The 21,602-nt window shown below is 42.5% G+C and overlaps 1 protein-coding gene across 3 annotated transcripts in view; it reads left to right on the forward strand.

The window, feature by feature from the left end:
* Positions 1-20,926, forward strand: part of LOC128694298 (solute carrier family 23 member 1) — a 41,785-nt gene extending 20,859 nt beyond the window's left edge. For all 3 annotated transcript variants that reach the window (XM_070093690.1, XM_070093689.1, XM_070093691.1), the window contains 7 exons: positions 2,329-2,470; positions 4,196-4,309; positions 5,355-5,494; positions 6,688-6,927; positions 9,114-9,243; positions 12,885-13,014; positions 19,156-20,926. In XM_070093690.1, the coding sequence (XP_069949791.1) occupies positions 2,329-2,470; positions 4,196-4,309; positions 5,355-5,494; positions 6,688-6,927; positions 9,114-9,243; positions 12,885-13,014; positions 19,156-19,249 (990 nt within the window). In that variant the 3' untranslated portion in view covers positions 19,250-20,926. The remainder of the gene's footprint in view (positions 1-2,328; positions 2,471-4,195; positions 4,310-5,354; positions 5,495-6,687; positions 6,928-9,113; positions 9,244-12,884; positions 13,015-19,155) is intronic.
* The last annotated feature ends 676 nt before the right edge of the window (positions 20,927-21,602 follow it).

Here is a 21,602-nt window from a genome sequence, read left to right on the forward strand (position 1 = left end):
AGTGTTATGTATTCTCTTCCACAGTTGTTTCTGGTTATCATCATAATTTTATGTACTGTCTTCCCACAGTTGTTACTGGCTTCCGTCAGAGTGTTATGTACTGTCTTCCCACAGTTGTTACTGGCTATCATCATAGTGTTATGTACTGTCTTCCCATAGTTGTTACTGGCTTCCATCAGAGTGTTATGTACTGTCTTCCCACAGTTGTTACTGGCTATCATCATAGTGTTATGTACTGTCTTCCCATAGTTGTTACTGGCTTCCATCAGAGTGTTATGTACTGTCTTCCCACAGTTGTTACTGGCTTCCATCAGAGTGTTATGTACTGTCTTCCCACAGTTGTTACTGGCTTCCATCAGAGTGTTATGTACTGTCTTCCCACAGTTGTTACTGGCTTCCATCAGAGTGTTATGTACTGTCTTCCCACAGTTGTTACTGGCTTCCATCAGAGTGTTATGTACTGTCTTCCCATAGTTGTTACTGGCTTCCATCAGAGTGTTATGTACTGTCTTCCCACAGTTGTTACTGGCTTCCATCAGAGTGTTATGTACTGTCTTCCCACAGTTGTTACTGGCTTCCATCAGAGTGTTATGTACTGTCTTCCCACAGTTGTTACTGGCTTCCATCAGAGTGTTATGTACTGTCTTCCCACAGTTGTTACTGGCTTCTATCAGTGTTATGCACTGTCTTCCCACAGTTGTTACTGGCTTCCATCAGAGTGTTATGTACTGTCTTCCCACAGTTGTTACTGGCTTCCATCAGAGTGTTATGTACTGTCTTCCCACAGTTGTTACTGGCTTCCATTAGTGTTATGTACTGTCTTCCCACAGTTGACAGGATGGATAATGAGAACCTTCAAAACTAGGGAGGCCAAGCCCATGATGACACTCTTCAGGTCACTTGTTCTATCTAGGCTGGAATATTGCTGCACACTAACAGCACCTTTCAAGGCAGGTGAAATTGCTGACCTAGAAAATGTACAGAGAACCTTCACGGCGCGCATAACGGAGATAAAACACCTCAATTACTGGGAGCACTTGAGGTTCCTAAAACTGTATTCCCTGGAACGCAGGCAGGAGAGATACATGATTATATACACCTGGAAAATCCTAGAGGGACTAGTACCGAACTTGCACACGAAAATCACTCACTACGAAAGCAAAAGACTTGGCAGACGATGCAACATCCCCCCAATGAAAAGCAGGGGTGTCACTAGCACGTTAAGAGACCATACAATAAGTGTCAGGGGCCCGAGACTGTTCAACTGCCTCCCAGCATACATAAGGGGGATTACCAACAGACCCCTGGCAGTCTTCAAGCTGGCACTGGACAAGCACCTAAAGTCGGTTCCTGACCAGCCGGGCTGTGGCTCGTACGTTGGTTTGCATGCAGCCAGCAGCAACAGCCTGGTTGATCAGGCTCTGATCCACCAGGAGGCCTGGTCACAGACCGGGCCGCGGGGGCGTTGACCCCCGGAACTCTCTCCAGGTAAACTCCAGTTGTTACTGGCTTCCGTCAGAGTGTTATGTACTGTCTTCCCACAGTTGTTACTGGCTTCCATCAGTGTTATGTACTGTCTTCCCACAGTTGTTACTGGCTTCCATCAGAGTGTTATGTACTGTCTTCCCACAGTTGTTACTGGCTTCCATCAGAGTGTTATGTACTGTCTTCCCACAGTTGTTACTGGCTTCCATCAGAGTGTTATGTACTGTCTTCCCACAGTTGTTACTGGCTTCCATCAGAGTGTTATGTACTGTCTTCCCACAGTTGTTACTGGCTTTCATCAGAGTGTTATGTACTGTCTCCCCACAGTTGTTACTGACTTTCATCAGCGTGTTATGTACTGTCTCCCCACAGTTGTTACTGGTTATCATCATAGTGTTATGTACTGTCTCCCCACAGTTGTTACTGGCTTTCATCAGTGTTATGTACTGTCTCCCCACAGTTGTTACTGGTTATCTTCATAGTGTTATGTACTGTCTCCCACAGTTGTTATTGGCTATCATTAGTGTTATGTACTGTCTCCCCACAGTTGTTACTGGTTATCTTCATAGTGTTATGTACTGTCACCCACAGTTGTTATTGGCTATCATTAGTGTTATGTACTGTCTCCCACAGTTGTTATTGGCTATCATTAGTGTTATGTACTGTCTCCCACAGTTGTTACTGGCTATCATCATAGTGTTATGTACTGTCACCCACAATTGTTACTGGCTGTCATAATATTATGTACTCCTGCATTTGTTACTGGCTGTCATAATATTATGTACTCCTGCATTTGTTACTGTCTATCATCATAACGTGGATGTTATGTACTCTCTCGCGCAGCTGTTACTGGCTATCATTATAGCATGGATGTTATGTGCTATCCTCACCGCCTATGAAGTCTTTCCGCCTGGCTCCGCCTCCCGCACCGACAGGACGGGATCCATGTTGGACGTCACTCCCTGGTTCCGATTCCCATACCCAGGTGAGCCATCCTGCGTGTGTCACATCTGACCCATAAACCACTACTGTGTGCTCATCCTTGGCTGGTTCTGGTAAAAAAAAATATATATATAGATTAAAACAAGCACAAAATACAAAGGCTAGGCATTTTTTTTTTAATATTTCCATTAGTGTCCTAGTGTTTCTATTAAAAATCTGGTGTTGCATTCTGGTATTTCCATTTAAATGGCCTAATTTCCACTGAAACTAGGCCATTTAAAATGGCTTTCCAACTTTGCTTCTTATAAAAGACGTTTGTGCTAACTAAATGCAATGGTATTATATACCATTTTCAACACATCCTCAGTTATAACATTGTTAGAATAAATACGACAGTGAACTTTTATTTAATGTAAATTAATTTTTGTTTTAAATAAGACAGATTTATTTAATTTCACATATAAGATAGAGCTCATTTTAGGCATCTAAATGTTAAAAGTGCTTAGTACCCTCCAGGGTTCAATGAGTTTAAATAACTGGAAAAAAATTGTGGTGGCCTGGTGGTTAACGCTCTCGCTTCACACAGTGAGGGCCTGGGTTCGATTCCCAGCCAGAGTAGAAACATTGGACGTGTTTCTTTCCACCTGTTGTCTATGTTCCCCATCAGTAAAATGGGTACCTGGGTGTTAGTCGACTGGTGTGGGTCGCATCCTGGGACACTGACCTAAGGAGGCCTGGTCACAGACCGGGCCGCGGGGGCGTTGACCCCCGGAACTCTCTCCAGGTAAACTCCAGGTAATACCCCTGTACTTTTGTGGTATTGGTCTTAGGGTTGTTATGTAGAGGTTTTTAGAGAGTTCCCGAGCTTAACTTATAAAAGCAACAATTTCTGTACCGAACTGTGTCAATATATTCTTGCAGTAACTCAGAAAATATAAGCCTAAACATCACGAATATTAATTAACTGATGTTAAAATTAGTAACTCGGTTTAGCCTTTCCTGGGACATTGTATTGAGTTAAAGAAACTAAGACTATCATCGTCTTTAGCAAGATTAGTCAAGTTGGGTTAGTATGTTTTGGCCTGGTCACAGACCAGGCCGCGGGGGCGTCGACCCCAGGAACTCCCTCTCTCTCCAGGTATACACAATTTTAAAAGGTACTCAAAGGTCTAAGCTCCCTGGGGTTGTAGTCAGATCATTACGGCTGTGAGCTGGACACTCCGGCAGTAGTAAACAGCGTTGTCCCAAACCCTTTCTCTGGCGCCTCTACCACTGCTACTACTACTGCTACTTCTAGTACCAGCATTACGTCTGTTACTGTTGGCCGCACTGAGCTGACTGAGCACTCTATAAATATTCTGTCATTATATCTCGGGTGACCTAGACTCTACATAAATATGGTCTGGTAATGTTGTTTAGAAGCTAAAATCGTTATTAATGTAGCTTAGATGGTGCTCCTAGAAGCTTAGCGGTGAGGCAGCTTTATTCACAACACAGGTGAAAAGTTTGCTTTATGTAACATTAAAATAACTACTGAACAATTGGGACAACCGTGTCATGACCTTCCGAACTAGTGGTGAATTTTAATGCAGCTTAGTATAACATCCATGATGCTCTGGTCTATCCTGGGGCTTAACGTAGTGTATATGATATTATTCCAGTGTGGCACGAAACACTGAATGATATTAATTTATGGAAATCCTTGTACGTGTGTGTGCTATGGCTGTCAAGATTACATGTACCTTGAATTAATAAATGGTTCTTTCAGGACAATGGGGATTACCTCGAGTGAGCGTGGCAGGCACAGTAGGGATGCTGGCAGCTGTGTTCTCGTCTATTATAGAGAGTGTGGGAGACTACTACGCTTGTGCCAGAGTCGCAGGTATATTCTTTGACCTTACCTGACTCTGTTTATCAAGTGTGTGTGAGGGGGGGAGGTCGAGTCTTGGCTCCTACACCTGATTCTTAATTAAACCCTAAAAAAATATAAAATACACACAACACCTGGGTATCTTTAACGGAGAAGCGTTTTGCCTGTGTCGCACGTATTATTAATTTCCTGCAGAGGTGTCAGGGCCAGGGTCGAACCCTGGCCTGCCGCAGTTTGGTAAATGTTTCAGTACCACTTGTTTCGTGGTTTCATTGCTAAATACACACACACACACACACACACACACACACACACACACACACACACACACACACACACACACACACACACACACACACACACACACACACACACATATATATATATATATATATATATATATATATATATATATATAATCACCAATTTATGTCCTCGTAAGACATAACCACTACAAACATAAAAATCGTCATTAAAATTTATTATTATTATTGTTAACGTCCAACATATTTGCTTATTATCTTTATTCATTGTTCATTACGACTTATCTTTGGATTATGAATTATAGTCACTTCCAGTTCAGTTATCTCTGTCTTTCATCTCAGTTATCTCTCAGGGTTTCAAGTCCGCTACCAACACAATATTGTTTTTAAATCGGTCTGAACAGATAGGGAGCCAAGGGCGGGTTACCACTACTTGGAAAAGACCCGGGCCGGGAGAGTACCGGCGAAAAAAAAAAAAAAAGAACCTTTCCACCTAGTATCACACACTTACACATGCCTGCTGTATGTCCAAGCCCCTTGCACACAAAACCCTCTTTTTACCTCTCCCTCCCTCCCTTTCCTAGGACGCCCCCTCCACTACAAATTAATATACCCTTCAAGTCAACCTATTTTGCTCCATCCTCTCTAAATGACCAATCCTCCTCAATAGCCCCCCCCCCTCAGTACGTTGCCTCCTTCACTTAAATAATTTTTGTCGACCTTCATAATTCTTTGTGTTTTGTATTGATTTTTTTTCAGACTTGAATCAAATATCATTGTTTCTGACCCTACAGGCGCGCCTCTGCCACCTGTACACGCCATTAACCGCGGTATTGGCGTGGAGGGCATTGGTTGTATGATGGCAGGCCTCTGGGGTACAGGCAGCGGCACCACGTCTTACTCAGGGAACATTGGTGTTATCTCCATCACTAAGGTGAGTTAACAGGCAGCAGCACATGTTACTCAGGCAACATTGATGTTCACCTCCATGGAGCTGAACTCTTGTCCAGACTGAGGGACTGACCACTGATGGACTGATTATATCACCTTTACCTCGCTACTACTACTGTCTACAATACATTCTCCCCTGTAGTTGACTGAAGAAGCCTACCGCGTAGGTGAAATAATTCAGCAATAAAGATAACCAAGTGTTGCACATGTATCCTAGTCATCAGCTTTTCTGTATTTTATACCCTTTTCAACATTAGCCTAAAAATAAACTTAAAGCTACTGGATAAATAATTAATTTGGTGGAGAAGAATACTCAAGTTTACAATGCTTGACATTAACTCTTAACACTTTGGTTTACGATTATGCCAGTGCTGGTTTTTTGTGTAAAAACAATTTGTTATAAGGTTACAATTAGAATATATTTGTCTGGTTTAGCAGGCGAATGGTTCTAGTTGCTTAAGTTACAATACAAAATATTAGGGAGTATGTGGTTATCAAACAATAAATGGTTGAAAGAAAGCCGAACAAGGATAGTGATAAGATTGGATGAAAACAGTTGGTTCAACGATTAGTTTATCCAAATATATTGATGCCAGTATCATAATAAGGAAAGGAGGCGCTCATTAACTGTAGTTTCGAAGCAGTTGGCAGTTCGGGACGTCATCTAGCTTCCAGCTGTCGCCGTAGATCAGATCTTTGCACAAGTGTTAGATGCACCTTACTTCACCTTTTCCAGGTTAAATGTTACATCTTGTAGCACTACAAAGATTGCAACTCTTTGCCATGATTCTATCCTTCCTCCTCTGACTTGACGTCGTCACCTGACCAGCAAGGCATGCATATGCTGAATATACACCTCACTTTACAATTTACCTAAGTGGAAGGCCAGACGAGTGATACAATACAGTATGGAAGTAATAATGGTGTGTATAATGCAGGTGGGTAGCAGACGAGTTATACAATACAGTATGTTAGTAATAATGGTGTGTATAATGCAGGTGGGTAGCATACGAGTGATACAATACAGTATGGAAGTAATAATGGTGTGTATAATGCAGGTGGGTAGCAGACGAGTGATACAATACAGTGTGGTAGTAATAATGGTGTGTATAATGCAGGTGGGGAGCAGACGAGTGATACAATACTGTGGTAGTAACAATGGTGTGCATAATGCAGGTGGGTAGCAGACGAGTGATACAATACAGTGGGATCATCATGGTGGTGTGTGGTGTAGTGGCCAAGGTGGGTGCCATGTTCGTCACCATCCCTGGCCCTGTCATAGGTGGCGTCTTCATTATCAAATTCTCCATGATCACTGCCGTGGGACTCTCCACCCTCCAGCACGTCGACCTCACCTCCTCAAGGAACCTCTTCGTTCTAGGCTTCTCCATCTTCTTCGGCCTCGCTCTTCCCAAGGTCAGCTCAGCAGGCGATGATTAGGATTATTATTATTAGCATTAGTAGTAGTAATTATTAATAGTATAATTTTATTACTATTAATGTTATCAGTAATAGGAGTAATATTTTATTATTAGTAGTAGTAGTATTTATTATTATAATTATTATTATAACTATTATTTGAGGTGGATTATTAATATAATTATGGGGAGCGCTAAACCCGTAGGATTATTCAGGCTCAATTCAGGGAACTGGAGCACAGATCCAGTTCCCTAGATCAAGAGCCCCTCACCAACGTCAAGGAACCTCCCTTGAGGGGTTGTTGAGGTGGAAGGAAGGAAGATGGAGGGCAGACTATAAACAATATCATTCCATGGAAGAAACCCTGGAGAGAATTTAATAAACGTTGAACATGTGTCACTTTAAACCCTTTTTGCTCGTGTGCGTTTTGATAAAAATAAACAATAGTTTTCTAGATACTGTTAATTAAATGGGAGTCACTTCTTTAGAATCGTTGCATAGGCAACCATGTCAGTCCCGGATGCACTCTGGAACATAAACAGTGGGTACCCACTGACCAAAACTTGTTTTATACAAGATTCAAAAAATCACCATTCCCACGAGCCCTTCTAGGGCGGGGAAAGTGCCAGAGCTTGCTACCACCTGCAGCTCACAAGACTGCCATTCCCACGAGCCCCCCTGGGACGGGGAAAATGACAGACCAGAGGCCTAGCTTCTCCCTACGAGCTTCCCTGGGGCGGGAAGATGACAGACCAGAGGCCTAGCTTCCCCTACGAGCCCCGTGAGGGTGGGGAATGGGGCTAGGGCAGGGGGCAGTTGGTCCCAGAATATGAGGAGATACTTGTACCTCTTCCCATGGCAGACAGGTCTCAGACACTTCCAAGATAGGGAGCCAAGGCCGTGTCACCATCTGGAAAAGACTCGGGCCGGAAGAGTAAAAGAGAATATTAAAAAACAAAAAAGATTCAAACAGTGTGAAATAGAAAAAAATACAAATGTAATGAATTTAGTTAATATATTAGCTAGAAGTGTAGAGAAAAAATCTAAACTTAACATTATTGAAACTATATCAACTACTTCATCTTAAAATTTTGTCTTTCAATGGGGTGGAGGGGTAAGCCAGTGGAAGGCCTCAGTCAGATGACCAAAAGCTCCAGCTGTGGGTCATCATATAACTAAAACCTGCGTCAGGAAGCACTTGTCCTGTTTCCTGTTGAATCTTACCTAACCTAACCTTGATTTTTTCTGCTTCAAAACACTTGATGCACACCTTACACAGCCATTTATCTCAACAGGCAAGGAGGTGCTTTTAACGCCCTTTTATACAAATTGAATTGTAACTCAGGTAAAGTAGAACACGGGGAATATCAGAGATTTTTGTCTTTTATTATGCCTATGAATTCAGAATTTCAGAGCAAGGTTTATGATGGAAATGAACCCACACACACATACACACAGTGACGTAGTGGAGGCAGGAACCATATATAGTTTGGGGAGGCTTGATAAAGCTCATGGAGCAGGGAGAGAGAGGACCTAGTAGCGATCAGTGAAGAGGCGGGGTCAGGAGCAATGACTCGGCCCCTGCAACCACAAATAAGTGAGTACACAAATATGCACAGAAGCATGAATGGATGTTTTCTACATTGTGTAGAGTTTTGAAGAGTAGGAGAACGTGTTGTCTGTCACTAACTTGGGTAATCGTTCTCACAGAGGCTTTTTGTTGAGTCATTATTGGTTTTAGGTCCCCAGGATAGGCACAAATACCATAGGTGAGGTCGGGATGGATTAGATAGTAGAACATAGTGAGTAGTGCTGTTTGAGGTACATAACGTATCTTAGAGAAGATGCCTAGTGTTGTGGAGACCTTGATTATGTGGTGGATTTGGCTATTGAATTACAAGTTGTCAAGGCAGAGACCTAAGAATTTTCCCTCGCAGCCTAGAATAACCCAACACAGCCAGTGTAACAGGTATATCCTAGGATAAGCCAACACAGCCAGTGTAGCTGATATATACTAGGATAACCCAACACAGCCAGTGTAGCTGATATATACTAGGATAACTCAACACAGCCAGTGTAGCTGATATATACTAGGATAACCCAACACAGCCAGTGTAGCTGATATATACTAGGATAAGCCAACACAGCCAGTGTGACTGATGTCTATCATCAATACTTAACAGTGGTTGGAAGTGAACCCATCAGCACTGAACACCGGGGAGCCACTGTTGGATCAGACACTGCTGGTGCTTCTACATACACCTATGTTCTTGGGAGGCCTTATCGGTCTAATCCTGGACAACACTATCCCAGGTTAGTAGTTGCTCAGAGGCCTTTTAGATATATATAATAAAGATGCCTGATGATGACAGAGTATGCCAATAAATCTATTTTTTATATTTGTGTACATGTCTGTGTATATTTTGTACACAATATATATATATATATATATATATATATATATATATATATATATATATATATATATATATATATATATATATATATATATATATATATATATATATATATATATATATATATATCGTGCCGAATATGTAAAACTGGTCAATTAGCAAGAACTCATTTAAAATTAAGGCCTTTCTAAAATTTTATCTTATACGTTTAAAGATAATTTTTTTCATTAATGTTGATGTAAAAAATTTTAATTTTGCTCCAAAGGAATCTTAGAAAGCTTACCTAACCTTATTATAACAAGAAAAATTTTTTTTAGCCTAACCCAACTAAATATATTTTAGATTTGTTTACAATAATTTAATACTAAACAAACACAGTTAAATATATTTTTTCGTTAGGTTCAGAATGATTTTGGCGAAATTATTGCATACACAAATTTTCGCTTGTCCTAGATGGCAAGATGAGCGTTGCTATTTAAGCCAAGATCGCAAATTCTGCCTATTCGGCACGACATATATATATATATATATATATATATATATATATATATATATATATATATATATATATATATATATATATATATATATATATATATATATATATATATATATATATATATATATATATATATATATATATATATATATATATATATAACTTGATGCTGGTGAGGGGCTTTTGATCTGGGAAATTGAATCTGTGCTCTGGTTCCCTGAATTGATAATAATAATAATAATAATAATAATATAATAATACATATTATTATTATAATAATGATAGAGCTTCGGTTCCCTAAATTAGGTAGTAGGTTGGTAGACAGCAACCATCCAGGGAGGTACTACCGTCCTGCCAAGTGAGTGTGAAACGAAAACCTGTAATTGTTGTACATGATGGTAAGATTGCTGGTGTCTTTTGTCTGTCTCATAAATATGCAAGATTACAGGTACGTCTTGCTACTTCTACTTATACTTAGGTCACACTATACACACATGTACAAGCATATATATACACACACCCTTCTGGGTTTTCTTCCATTTTCTTTCTAGTTCTTGTTCTTGTTTATTTCCTCTTATCTCCATGGGGAAGTGGAACAGAATTCTTCCTCCGTAAGCCATGCGTGTTGTAAGAGGCAACTAAAATGCCAGGGGCAAGGGGCTAGTAACCCCTTCTCCTGTATATATATTACTAAATGTAAAAGGAGAAACTTTCGTTTTTCCTTTTGGGCCACCCTGCCTCGGTGGGATACGGCCGGTGTGTTGAAAGAAGAAAGAAGATATATATATATATATTTATATATATATTATATATATATTTATATATAATATATATATATTTATATATAAAGATGGCAGGAGGCTTACTGGCCCATGCTAGGCAGGTCTATCTCTGATGCCGTCTGCCACTTCACCTCACCTGTCTTAAGTACATATGTATGCGTGTGCTGTATACTTTGATGGACTGAACACATCGATTTCAGACTAAGGGACTGATTACCTCACACACCCCCTCATCTTCCACCATTCTTTGTATTAGACTAAAGAAGTTACTGGCTGGCGAAACGTTTCCAGAATAAAGGTACCCAAATGTTGCACAAGTGTCTCCATTATGAATCTGTCGGTTTCCTAACCCATTTATACAAGTACATAGGAAGCGCACATCAACGACCTATTAACCCATGCTGGCAGACTGTGCACTTAATCAACAACTAACTCTATTGTCCGACCTGTACCTCTATTCCGAAGAATTGATGGAGACCGTAACGGGATATATACCCTGAGGGGAGGATCATAGAGGAGACCGTAGCGAAGATAAGATTTCGTTCGGATTTTTAACCCCGGAGGGTTAGCCACCCAGGATAACCCAAGAAAGTCAGTGCGTCATCGAGGACTGTCTAACTTATTTCCATTGGGGTCCCCCCTCAAGGAAGGTTCCTTGATGTTGGTGAGGGGCTCTTGATTTAGGGAATTGGATCTGTGCTCCAGTTCCCTGAATGCCTTCCACATCCCCCCCCCCCCAGGCGCTGTATAATCCTCCGGGTTTAGCGCTTCCCCCTTGATTATAATAATAATCCATTGGGGTCCTCAATCTTGTCCCCCAGGATGCGACCCACACCAAGGTACCTATTTGCTGCTAGGTGAACAGGACAATAGTGTAAGGAAACGTGTCGAAATGTTTCCACCCGCCGGGAAGCGAACCCGAGCCCTCCGTGTGTGAAGCGGGAGCTTTACCACCAGGCCACCGAGATCTTCTGTACTACTCCTGAAGGCTCGTTTCGCTTGTGTTAATATACACCTCGCCTAAGCACGAGTGTGTTTCTAGTCTAAATGGTGTTGCGTGGAAGGTATCCCTTAACCACAAAGCCCTCTACCTCAGTTATCCATGACAAGTATCCCTCGACCGCAGCCTAAAGTACCTCAGTGAGCCATGTTAGGTATCCCCAGTATCCCTTAACCACAGCCTCCTGAACCTTAGTGATCCATGATAGGTCTTCCCAGTATCCCTTAACCACAGCCTCCTGTACCACATTGATCCATGATAGGTATCCCGTAACCACAGCGCCATGTACCTCAACCCGCGCAAGAGGCACTGACCTTTATGTGTACTTTCTATCACAGGCACTGACCTTTATGTGTACTTCTTGTCACAGACAATGACCTTGATGTGTACTTCTTGTCACAGACACTGACCTTGATGTGTACTTCCTGACACAGGCACTGACCTTGATGTGTACTTCCTGACACAGGCACTGACCTTGATGTGTACTTCCTGACACAGGCACTGACCTTGATGTGTACTTCCTGACACAGGCACTGACCTTGATGTGTACTTCCTGTCACAGACACTGACCTTGATGTGTACTTCCTGTCACACTGACCTTGATGTGTACCTCCTGTCACAGACACTGACCTTGATGTGTACTTCCTGTCACAGACACTGACCTTGATGTGTACTTCCTGACACAGGCACTGACCTTGATGTGTACTTCCTGACACATCCACTGACCTTGATGTGTACTTCCTGTCACAGACACTGACCTTGATGTGTACTTCCTGTCACAGACACTGACCTTGATGTGTACTTCCTGACACAGGCACTGACCTTGATGTGTACTTCCTGACACAGGCACTGACCTTGATGTGTACTTCCTGTCACAGACACTGACCTTGATGTGTACTTCCTGTCACACTGACCTTGATGTGTACCTCCTGTCACAGACACTGACCTTGATGTGTACTTCCTGTCACAGATACTGACCTTGATGTGTACTTCCTGACACAGGCACTGACCTTGATGTGTACTTCCTGACACATCCACTGACCTTGATGTGTACTTCCTGTCACAGACACTGACCTTGATGTGTACTTCCTGTCACAGACACTGACCTTGATGTGTACTTCCTGACACAGGCACTGACCTTGATGTGTACTTCCTGGCAGGCACTGACCTTGATGTGTACTTCCTGTCACAGACACTTACCTTGATATGTACTTCCTGACACAGGCACTGACCTTGATATTTACTTCCTGCCACAGGCACTGACGAGGAGCGAGGGGTACTGAGGTGGAGAGGAGAGACATTTGGCACTCAGCAGGATCAGGATGAAGATGACAGACTCACGTCAAGATGCTACGAGCTTCCCTTTGGCACTCCTGGCACTCAGAAGTTAGTTGTGGTGGTGATAGTGTATTGTGGTTAGTGTGTTGTGGTGTATATGTGCTATAGATCACACCTAGTGCATATACACCGAGAGATATACACACATCAGTGTATATATGTACACTGAAAGATGCACACTCCAGTGTATATACTGAGATATGCACACCTTTCGTATATATTCAAATTCAAATTCAAATTCAAAGTTTATTCTCTATAAGGATTATAATGCTGAGTTTACAGAATTTGGTTATTGTGTGGTTTACATGTAGTAAAATAATGATTACAGAGTGTACCACTAGAACACCTAGCATGGCTAGGCATTTCGGGCAGACTCAGTTTAATTCTTAATTTTAAAATATTACAAATTATGAGGTAAGTTGGTATTATGGCTAAGTGACTAAATACTAGTTTGTGAGTTTAGCAATGTGAATGCTTTTGTTTTGGCACAGTACATAATTTCAGTATTGGAGTATCACAGGATTCATTATTTTAAGATTGAGATTAATATTTCTGTTTATGGTCAAATGGGTGAGTGAGTGTAAGTGTGAACCACCAGGTGGTATTCGTGTAGTTAGTTGATGGGGTGTATCAGGGAGATATGATGTTTTCTAATGGTAGTTTTGAAGGTGATGAAGGTGTCTGCAATTCTAGAGTTCTCAGGTAGGGTGTTGCAGATTTTAGGGCCTTTGACATACATTGAATTTTTGTAAAGGTTTAGTCGGACACGGGGAATGTCGTAGAGATGTTTGTGTCTGGTGTTATGCCTGTGGGTTCTGTCACAACTATCAAGAAAGCGTTTTAGGTCAAGGTTGATATTGGAGTTTAAGGTCCTGTAGATGTAGATTGCACAGTAGTAAGTGTGGATGTACTGAACAGGGAGTAAGTTTAGATCTATGAAGAGTGGGGGGGGGGGGTTGCCAGGGATGGGATTTAGTGATTATTCTTACTGCAGCTTTTTGTTGGGTTATTATTGGCTTTAGGTGTGTTGCTGCAGTTGATCCCCAAGCACAAATAGCATAGGTGAGGTATGGATAAATAAGTGAGTGGTATAGTGTGAGAAGGGCATTTTGCAGCACGTAGTATTGTATCTTGGAGAGGATCCCAACCGTTTTGGATACTTTTTTGGTTATGTGTTGGATATGGGTGCTGAAATTCAGGTTGTTGTCAAGGTATAGGCCTAGGAATTTGCCCTCATTATGTCTGGTAATTAGAGTGTTGTCGATCTTAATGTTAATTTGTGCATCTCCTGCTCTGCTACCAAACATAATATAGTAGGTTTTGTCAGTGTTAAGCGTAAGTTTATTGGCTGTCATCCAAGTCGACATTTTGATCAGCTCCTCGTTAACAATGGTGTTGAGGGTGGCAAGATTAGGGTGAGAGATGACATAAGTCGTGTCGTCAGCAAAGAGAATGGGTTTCAGGTGTTGGGATACGTTTGGAAGATCATTGATGTATATGAGGAAGAGCAGGGGACCAAGGACACTTCCCTGCGGAACTCCAGTATCAAGGGGCCATGTTGTTGATGCTGTGTCTTTAATGGTGACATACTGATACCTATTAGTAAGGTAAGATTTGAAATAAGCAAGCGCATGGCCTCTTATACCGTAATGGTCAAGTTTGTGGAGTAGGATGTCGTGGTTTACTGTGTCAAAAGCTTTTCTTAGGTCAATAAAAATTCCTAGTGGATATTCCTTATTTTCCAATGCTGTGTAAACCAGATCTAGCATTTTTATGATTGCATCAATAGTGCTTTTATTTTTCCTGAATCCAAATTGGCAGGAGTTGAGTATGTTTTGTGCCGTTATAAATGAATATAGTCTCCTGTGCACGAGTTTCTCAAAGATTTTGGATAGCAATGGTAAGTTTGATATTGGCCTATAGTTGTTTAAGTCTGTAGGGTCACCACCTTTATGTATTGGTGTAACCCTTGCCATCTTGAGTAGTTTTGGGAAGGTGCTAGTTTCTAGTGACTTGTTAAAAAGTAATGAAATAGCATGCGAAAGGACATGGGCCGCTCGCTTGTACAGTAATGGTGGGACATGAGACAGATTCCCTGAGTTATTTTTAAGTGGCTTTATAATCTCGGTGACTTACGTGGGCTCAGTTGGTGCAAGATAGAAGGAATTTGGGAAATTCCCATCTAGGTACTCCCCGGCATGGGCATTGGTATGTGGGATTTTATTGGCGAGATTAGATCCTATGGTTGAGAAGAAGTCGTTTATCTTGCTGTGTCAGTGGGATGTAGTGGCGTTTCATTAGGTTTAGTTAGGACAATATTCTTGTTTTTTTTTAGTTTGTGGGTCCCTAGAATCTGAGAGAGTGTTTTCCAGGTCTTTTTTATATCTCCTCTAGTGTCTGTGAATCTACTGGAGTAGTATAGTTGTTTGGCTTTCTTTATTACTTTGGTGAGAACTGATGAATAGTGTTTAAGAATATCTTTGTGTATTAAGCCCTGTCTATATTGCTTTTCATATTGGTGTTCCTTGTCAATGGATTTCAGAATGGTGCTGGTTAGCCATGGGCAACCAAGCCGTTTGTTTGTGATCTGTTTCGTTTTTATAGGACAATGTTTGTTGTATAGTCTAAGTAATTTGTTAAGAAAAATGTCTGTCCAGTCATCAATACCATTGGCCTTGGAGAATTCTGCAGGCCAGTCAACAGTCTCTAGGTCAGCTGTGAACTTCCTTATTGAGGCCTCTTCATGGAGTCTAAATGAGACTTTGTTGTATTCAAGTGGATGTTTACTAATGTTTGTCAGGAGGAAGGTAGGGTAGTGGTCTGTGGTGCTATCTGTGATTATCCCTGATTTAGGGGGGGCTAGTATGTTGGTCCATATGTGGTCTATTATGGTTGCACTTGTCTCAGTGAGCCTGGTTGGTTTAGTTATTGTTGGTATGAGAAGTGTGTTGTTCATATTGTTGATGAAATCAGTTACAGGCTGATCATCTAGTATGCCAAGGTTGATGTTGAAGTCTCCAGCTAAGAGAAGGTGGTGCTTATTCATTTGTCTGTTTGTTATTAGTGCCTTTAATTTCTCACTGAAATTTGGGATGTTTGTGTGAGGTATCTCGTAAATGGCACCGATTGTTATAGGTGTCTTAAGGTTTTTTACAGTAAAATTAGCAAAAATGTATTCCCCATATTCATCACTAAAGCAAGTGGTGCTAATACAAGATAATTGGTTCGAGTAATAGATTGCAATACCACCCCCAACTTGGTTTGGTCTGCAGTTGTGAATTGCTGTGTATCCTGGTAGAGGGTAGATATCTATTGTGTCCTGCTTAAGCCAGGTCTCAGTAAGAATAATGCAGGAGAAGGGTGTCTTTAGTGATTCAAGGAGTGCTAAGAGGTCATCATAGTGTTTGCTTAAGGACCTGATGTTGTAGTTAAGTACTGATAGACTTTTAGCATTGTTTAGGATAGTGCTGGCTTGTGATGCTGTGTAATAAAGGCAGTTACTTTCCAATAGGTTTTGATTGGGTGTCAGATTATGGAGGTTTAGATCAGGGTCAACGTGATCAATCATCTTCTAGGTTTAAATTATGGTTATTTATATCCTGAGTTGTGTGTTGAGTTCTAGTACTGATATCTGTAGTGGTGGGAAGTTTGGACAAGTATATAGCTAGAGTATTTTGGTCATATAGAGTATAGTCACTACTACACATAATGAAGTTGATGTTGTCTATGTGTTGTGCTGGAATGAACTAAAGTACAACTAGGTATAAACTAGTAATATAAAAATACAAATTAAAAATAGAACAAGACTCTCACTTGAATTGCACTAAGGTCTAATATAATGACTTTTGTGGAGTCTATGTTTTGAGCTAGAATGAGCTATAGTACAACTAGGTTCAATCTAATAATATAAAAATACAAATTAAAAATAGCACCAGTCTCTCACTAGTAATTGCACTATGGTCTAATATAATGAATTTGGTATTGACTATGTATTGAGCTAGAATGAGCTATAGTACAACTGAGTTTAATCTAATAATATAAAAAAGGCACAAGACTCTCAATTGTAATTGCACTAAGGTCTTATATAAGTTGTTTACAAGAATTAGAGTATAACTATTGTTATCTATGCCTTATAAACTTGCAAATTCACATCTCGGATGGAGGAAACGTTACACGACGTTTCGGTTAGCAATGGGCCATTACCAAGTCACCATTGATTTGTGCTTCAGGGAAGACCGAAACGTCTTCTCAGTTCTCCTCTCTTAGTGTGATTTGTATTCTCGTTTTTTTAACGAAACGTGGTCTTGATTTTTTTTTTACCTGCTACTGTCATGTTTATGTTTTGCAAACTTTTGATTTTTTTATGTATTATGATCTTGTGCTTACTAATTGTTGATTTGTGTTTATCTTTTCATATTGTGTATTAATATCGTAGTGTAGCACGTTTGACGCTGTGTATTTTGCCAGTTTCCAGTGTGATTTGTTAGTTTCTCTAGTCTTCCCCCTTTTATTCGTCTCTGTTATTTGTCCCTGGTGTGTATGATGCATATAAATTCATTAGTTTACATGAAATATACATGGGAGGTGTACATACATGGATACGTGAGATATATGACTATATAACCAACACAAACATTTTTTTTTTTTTTTTATTCGCCGGTATTCTCCCGGCCCGGGTCTTTTCCAAGTAGTGGTGACCCGGCCTTGGCTCCCTATCTGGGGAGTGTCTCGAGACTTAAGTCTCCCATGGGAGGAGGTATAGTACCTCCTCATCTTTGAGACCAAGTGTCCCCAGTTAGTTAGTTAGTTAGTTAAAGATTAGCCGGTATTCTCCCGGCCCGGGCCTTGTCCAAGTGGTAGCCCGGCCTTGGCTCCCTCTTTAGGGAGTGTCTGAGACCTAAGTCTCCCATGGGAGGAGGCACAAGCACCTCCTCATCTTTGGGACCAACTGTCCCCAGGCCTAGCCACAAGCTAGGCCTCTCTGGTCTGCCATCCCCGCCCCAAGGGGGCTAATGGGAATGACAGTCTTATGAGCTAAAGGCTCGGGCTCAGGCACCTACCCTACCCTAGAAGGGCTGGGCATGGTGTCGATGCGTAGAGAGAAGTTAGTTAGTTAAAGATTAGCCGGTATTCTCCCGGCCCGGGCCGTGTCCAAGTGGTGGCCCGGCCTTGGCTCCCTCTTTAGGGAGTATCTGAGACCTAAGTCTCCCATGGGAGGAGGCACAAGTACCTCCTCATCTTTGGGACCAACTGTCCCCAGGCCTAGCCACAAGCTAGGCCTCTCTGGTCTGCCATCCCCGCCCCAAGGGGGCTAATGGGAATGACAGTCTTGTGAGCTAAAGGCTCGGGCTCAGGCACCTACCCTACCCTAGAAGGGTTAGGCATGGTGTCGATGCGTAGAGAGAAGTTAGTTAGTTAGTTAAAGATTAGCCGGTATTCTCCCGGCCCGGGCCTTTTCCAAGTGGTGGCCCGGCCTTGGCTCCCTCTTTAGGGAGTATCTGAGACCTAAGTCTCCCATGGGAGGAGGCACAAGTACCTCCTCATCTTTGGGACCAACTGTCCCCAGGCCTAGCCACAAGCTAGGCCTCTCTGGTCTGCCATCCCCGCCCCAAGGGAGCAAATGGGAATGACAGTCTTATGAGCTAAAGGCTCGGGCTCAGGCACCTACCCTACCCTAGAAGGGTTAGGCATGGTGTCGATGCGTAGAGAGAATTATTAAATTATTAAAGAGTAGCCAGTATTCTCCCGGCCCGGGCCTTTTCCAAGTGGTGGCCCGGCCTTGTCTCCCTCTTTAGGGAGTGTCTGAGACCTAAGTCTCCCATGGGAGGAGGCACAAGTACCTCCTCATCTTTGGGACCAACTGTCCCCAGGCCTAGCCACAAGCTAGGCCTCTCTGGTCTGCCATCCCCGCCCCAAGGGGGCTAATGGGAATGACAGTCTTGTGAGCTAAAGGCTCGGGCTCAGGCACCTACCCGACCCTAGAAGGGTTAGGCATGGTATCGATCCGTAGAGAGAAGCTAGGCCTCTGGACGTGAGATATATGACTATATAACCAACACAAACCTGAGAATTTTATGCAAATTTATTTCACTTTTACAAGAAAGGTTAAGGATGATACTGAGAATAAGATGAAAAATATATTACATAATTTATGTTAATAAAAATAATATTCTTTGATTTACATTACAGAAGGAAGTGGACTAAATGCTTACCGTTCTGCCCGAGCTTCGAGGGTTACTTCTGCTGTGAGTCACTGAGAAACAGAGTGAAGAATGTGTGTTAATGCAGTGAAGAACAGTGCTAGTGCAGTGATAAGAGTGAAGAACAGTGCTAGTGCAGTGATAAGAGTGAAGAACGGTGCTAGTGCAGTGATAGAGAGCAGAACAGTGTATTAGGGCAGTGATAGAAGAACAGTGTTAGTGCACTTATCTAGTGAAGAACAGTGATAGTGAAGAACAGTGAGTGAAGAACAGTGTGTTAGGGCAGTGAATGAAGAACAGTGTTAGTGCAGTGATCGAGTGAAGAACAGTGTGTTAGGGCAGTGAGTGAAGAACAGTGAGTGAAGAACAGTGTGTTAGGGCAGTGAGTGAAGAATAGTGTTAGTGCAGTGATCGAGTGAAGAACAGTGATGGTGAAGAACAGTGTTAGCGCAGTGAGTAAAGAACAGTGTTAGGGCAGTGGGTGAAGAACAGTGTTAGTGCAGTGATAGAGAGCAGAACAGTGTATTAGGACAGTGAGTGACGAAGTGTACTCACCTAATTGTGGCTGCAGGGGTCGAGACTCGGCTCCTGGCCCCGCCCCTTCACAGTGTGTTAGTACAGCGAGTGAAGAACAGTGTGTTATGGCAGTGAGAGTGAAGAACAGTGCAAATGTAGTGAGAGAGCGAAAAGCAGTGTAGTGCAGTGAGAGTGAACAGTGTTAGTGCAGAGTGAAGAACAGCGTTAGTTCAGTGAAGAACAGTGCTAGTGCAGTGAGTGAAGAACAGTGTGGTAGCACCAGTGTCCCCCATTATCACTGAAGGTAGCACCAGTGTCCCCCATTATCACTGAAGGTAGCACCAGTGTCCCCCATTATCACTGAAGGTAGCACCAGTGTCCCCCATTATCACTGAAGGTAGCACTAGTGTCCCCTATTATCACTGAAGGTAGCAGTAGTGTCCCCCATTATCACTGAAGGTAGCACCAGTGTCCCCCATTATCACTGAAGGTAGCACCAGTGTCCCCCATTATCACTGAAGGTAGCACCAGTGTCCCCCATTATCACTGAAGGTAGCACCAGTGTCCCCCATTATCACTGAAGGTAGCACCAGTGTCCCCCATTATCACTGAAGGTAGCACCAGTGTCCCCCATTATCACTGAAGGTAGCACCAGTGTCCCCCATTATCACTGAAGGTAGCACCAGTGTCCCCCATTATCACTGAAGGTAGCACCAGTGTCCCCCATTATCACTGAAGGTAGCACCAGTGTCCCCCATTATCACTGAAGGTAGCACCAGTGTCCCCCATTATCACTGAAGGTAGCACCAGTGTCCCCCATTATCACTGAAGGTAGCACCAGTGTCCCCCATTATCACGGAAAGCAGCACCAGTGTCCGCAGTTTTCAGTTTAATATGTTTATTATACACCCCATACCCATCCTGTGGGTGGTAGTCAAAAGATTACAGAGGTACATAATTGGTCCAGGGACTGGACTCCAAAGTTTTGATAGCTGAGCAAGTTACAAAGGTAATGAACTAGATCTGGTCATGTCCGCAGCATCACTGATTCATCAAGTCCTCTACGGGCCATGTCAAGTCCTTTACAAGTCAGCGTTAACTTGATGGTCATTACTACGGAAAATAGCGACATATAAAACGAAAAGATGAGATGTATCATGCATGACTGAGTACTCCTGCCCATGGTCTACCTTTGCCATGGTGTACCCCTGCCATAGTCTACCCCTACCCATGGTCTACCCCTGTCATGGGTCACCCCTCCCCATGGACCACCCCTGCCGATAGTCTACCCATGCCATGGACCACTTTCAGTGACCCACTCCTGCTCATGGTTTACCCCTCCCGTGGACCACCCTTACTCATGGGCCACTCCTTTCCATAGTTAGTCCCTGCCATGGGCCACTCCTTCCCATGGTTTACCCTGCCCGTGGACCACTGTTATGGGGTTACTGTAGAGGTAGCGGGCGTGTAGGAGCAGTTGCAGGATAATATAATCCTTGTAGACTAGAACGAGGATGACTGAGGAGCATTGCTCTCAGGCCCTGGACCAGGTTCCAGTGGGAGGTTGAGTGAGGAGGTGAATATAAATATAGTATACAATGCTGACATGTTGGTAAGTAAGACACATGCACAACAGTTAGGCACCTTCATTCCTAAAGGTTTCGCTTACACAGTAGGCGTCTTCAGTCGAGTACAGTTTTGTAGAAGCGTAGAGATGTGAAGACGCGAACGTTTCTGAATAAAGATACCTAACTGTTGCACATAAGAACATAAGAACGAAGGAACACTGCAGAAGGCCTACTGGCCCATGCGAGGCAGGTCCAAGTCCCTACCGGCTTAAGCCAATGCACCCAACCTAGTCAGGTCAGGTCACATTGACTTAAGGGAGGAACACGGCAACCGACCTGTTAGCACAAGCTA

This window comes from Cherax quadricarinatus, chromosome 43, assembly GCF_038502225.1.
Source record: "Cherax quadricarinatus isolate ZL_2023a chromosome 43, ASM3850222v1, whole genome shotgun sequence".
NCBI lineage: Eukaryota > Metazoa > Arthropoda > Malacostraca > Decapoda > Parastacidae > Cherax > Cherax quadricarinatus.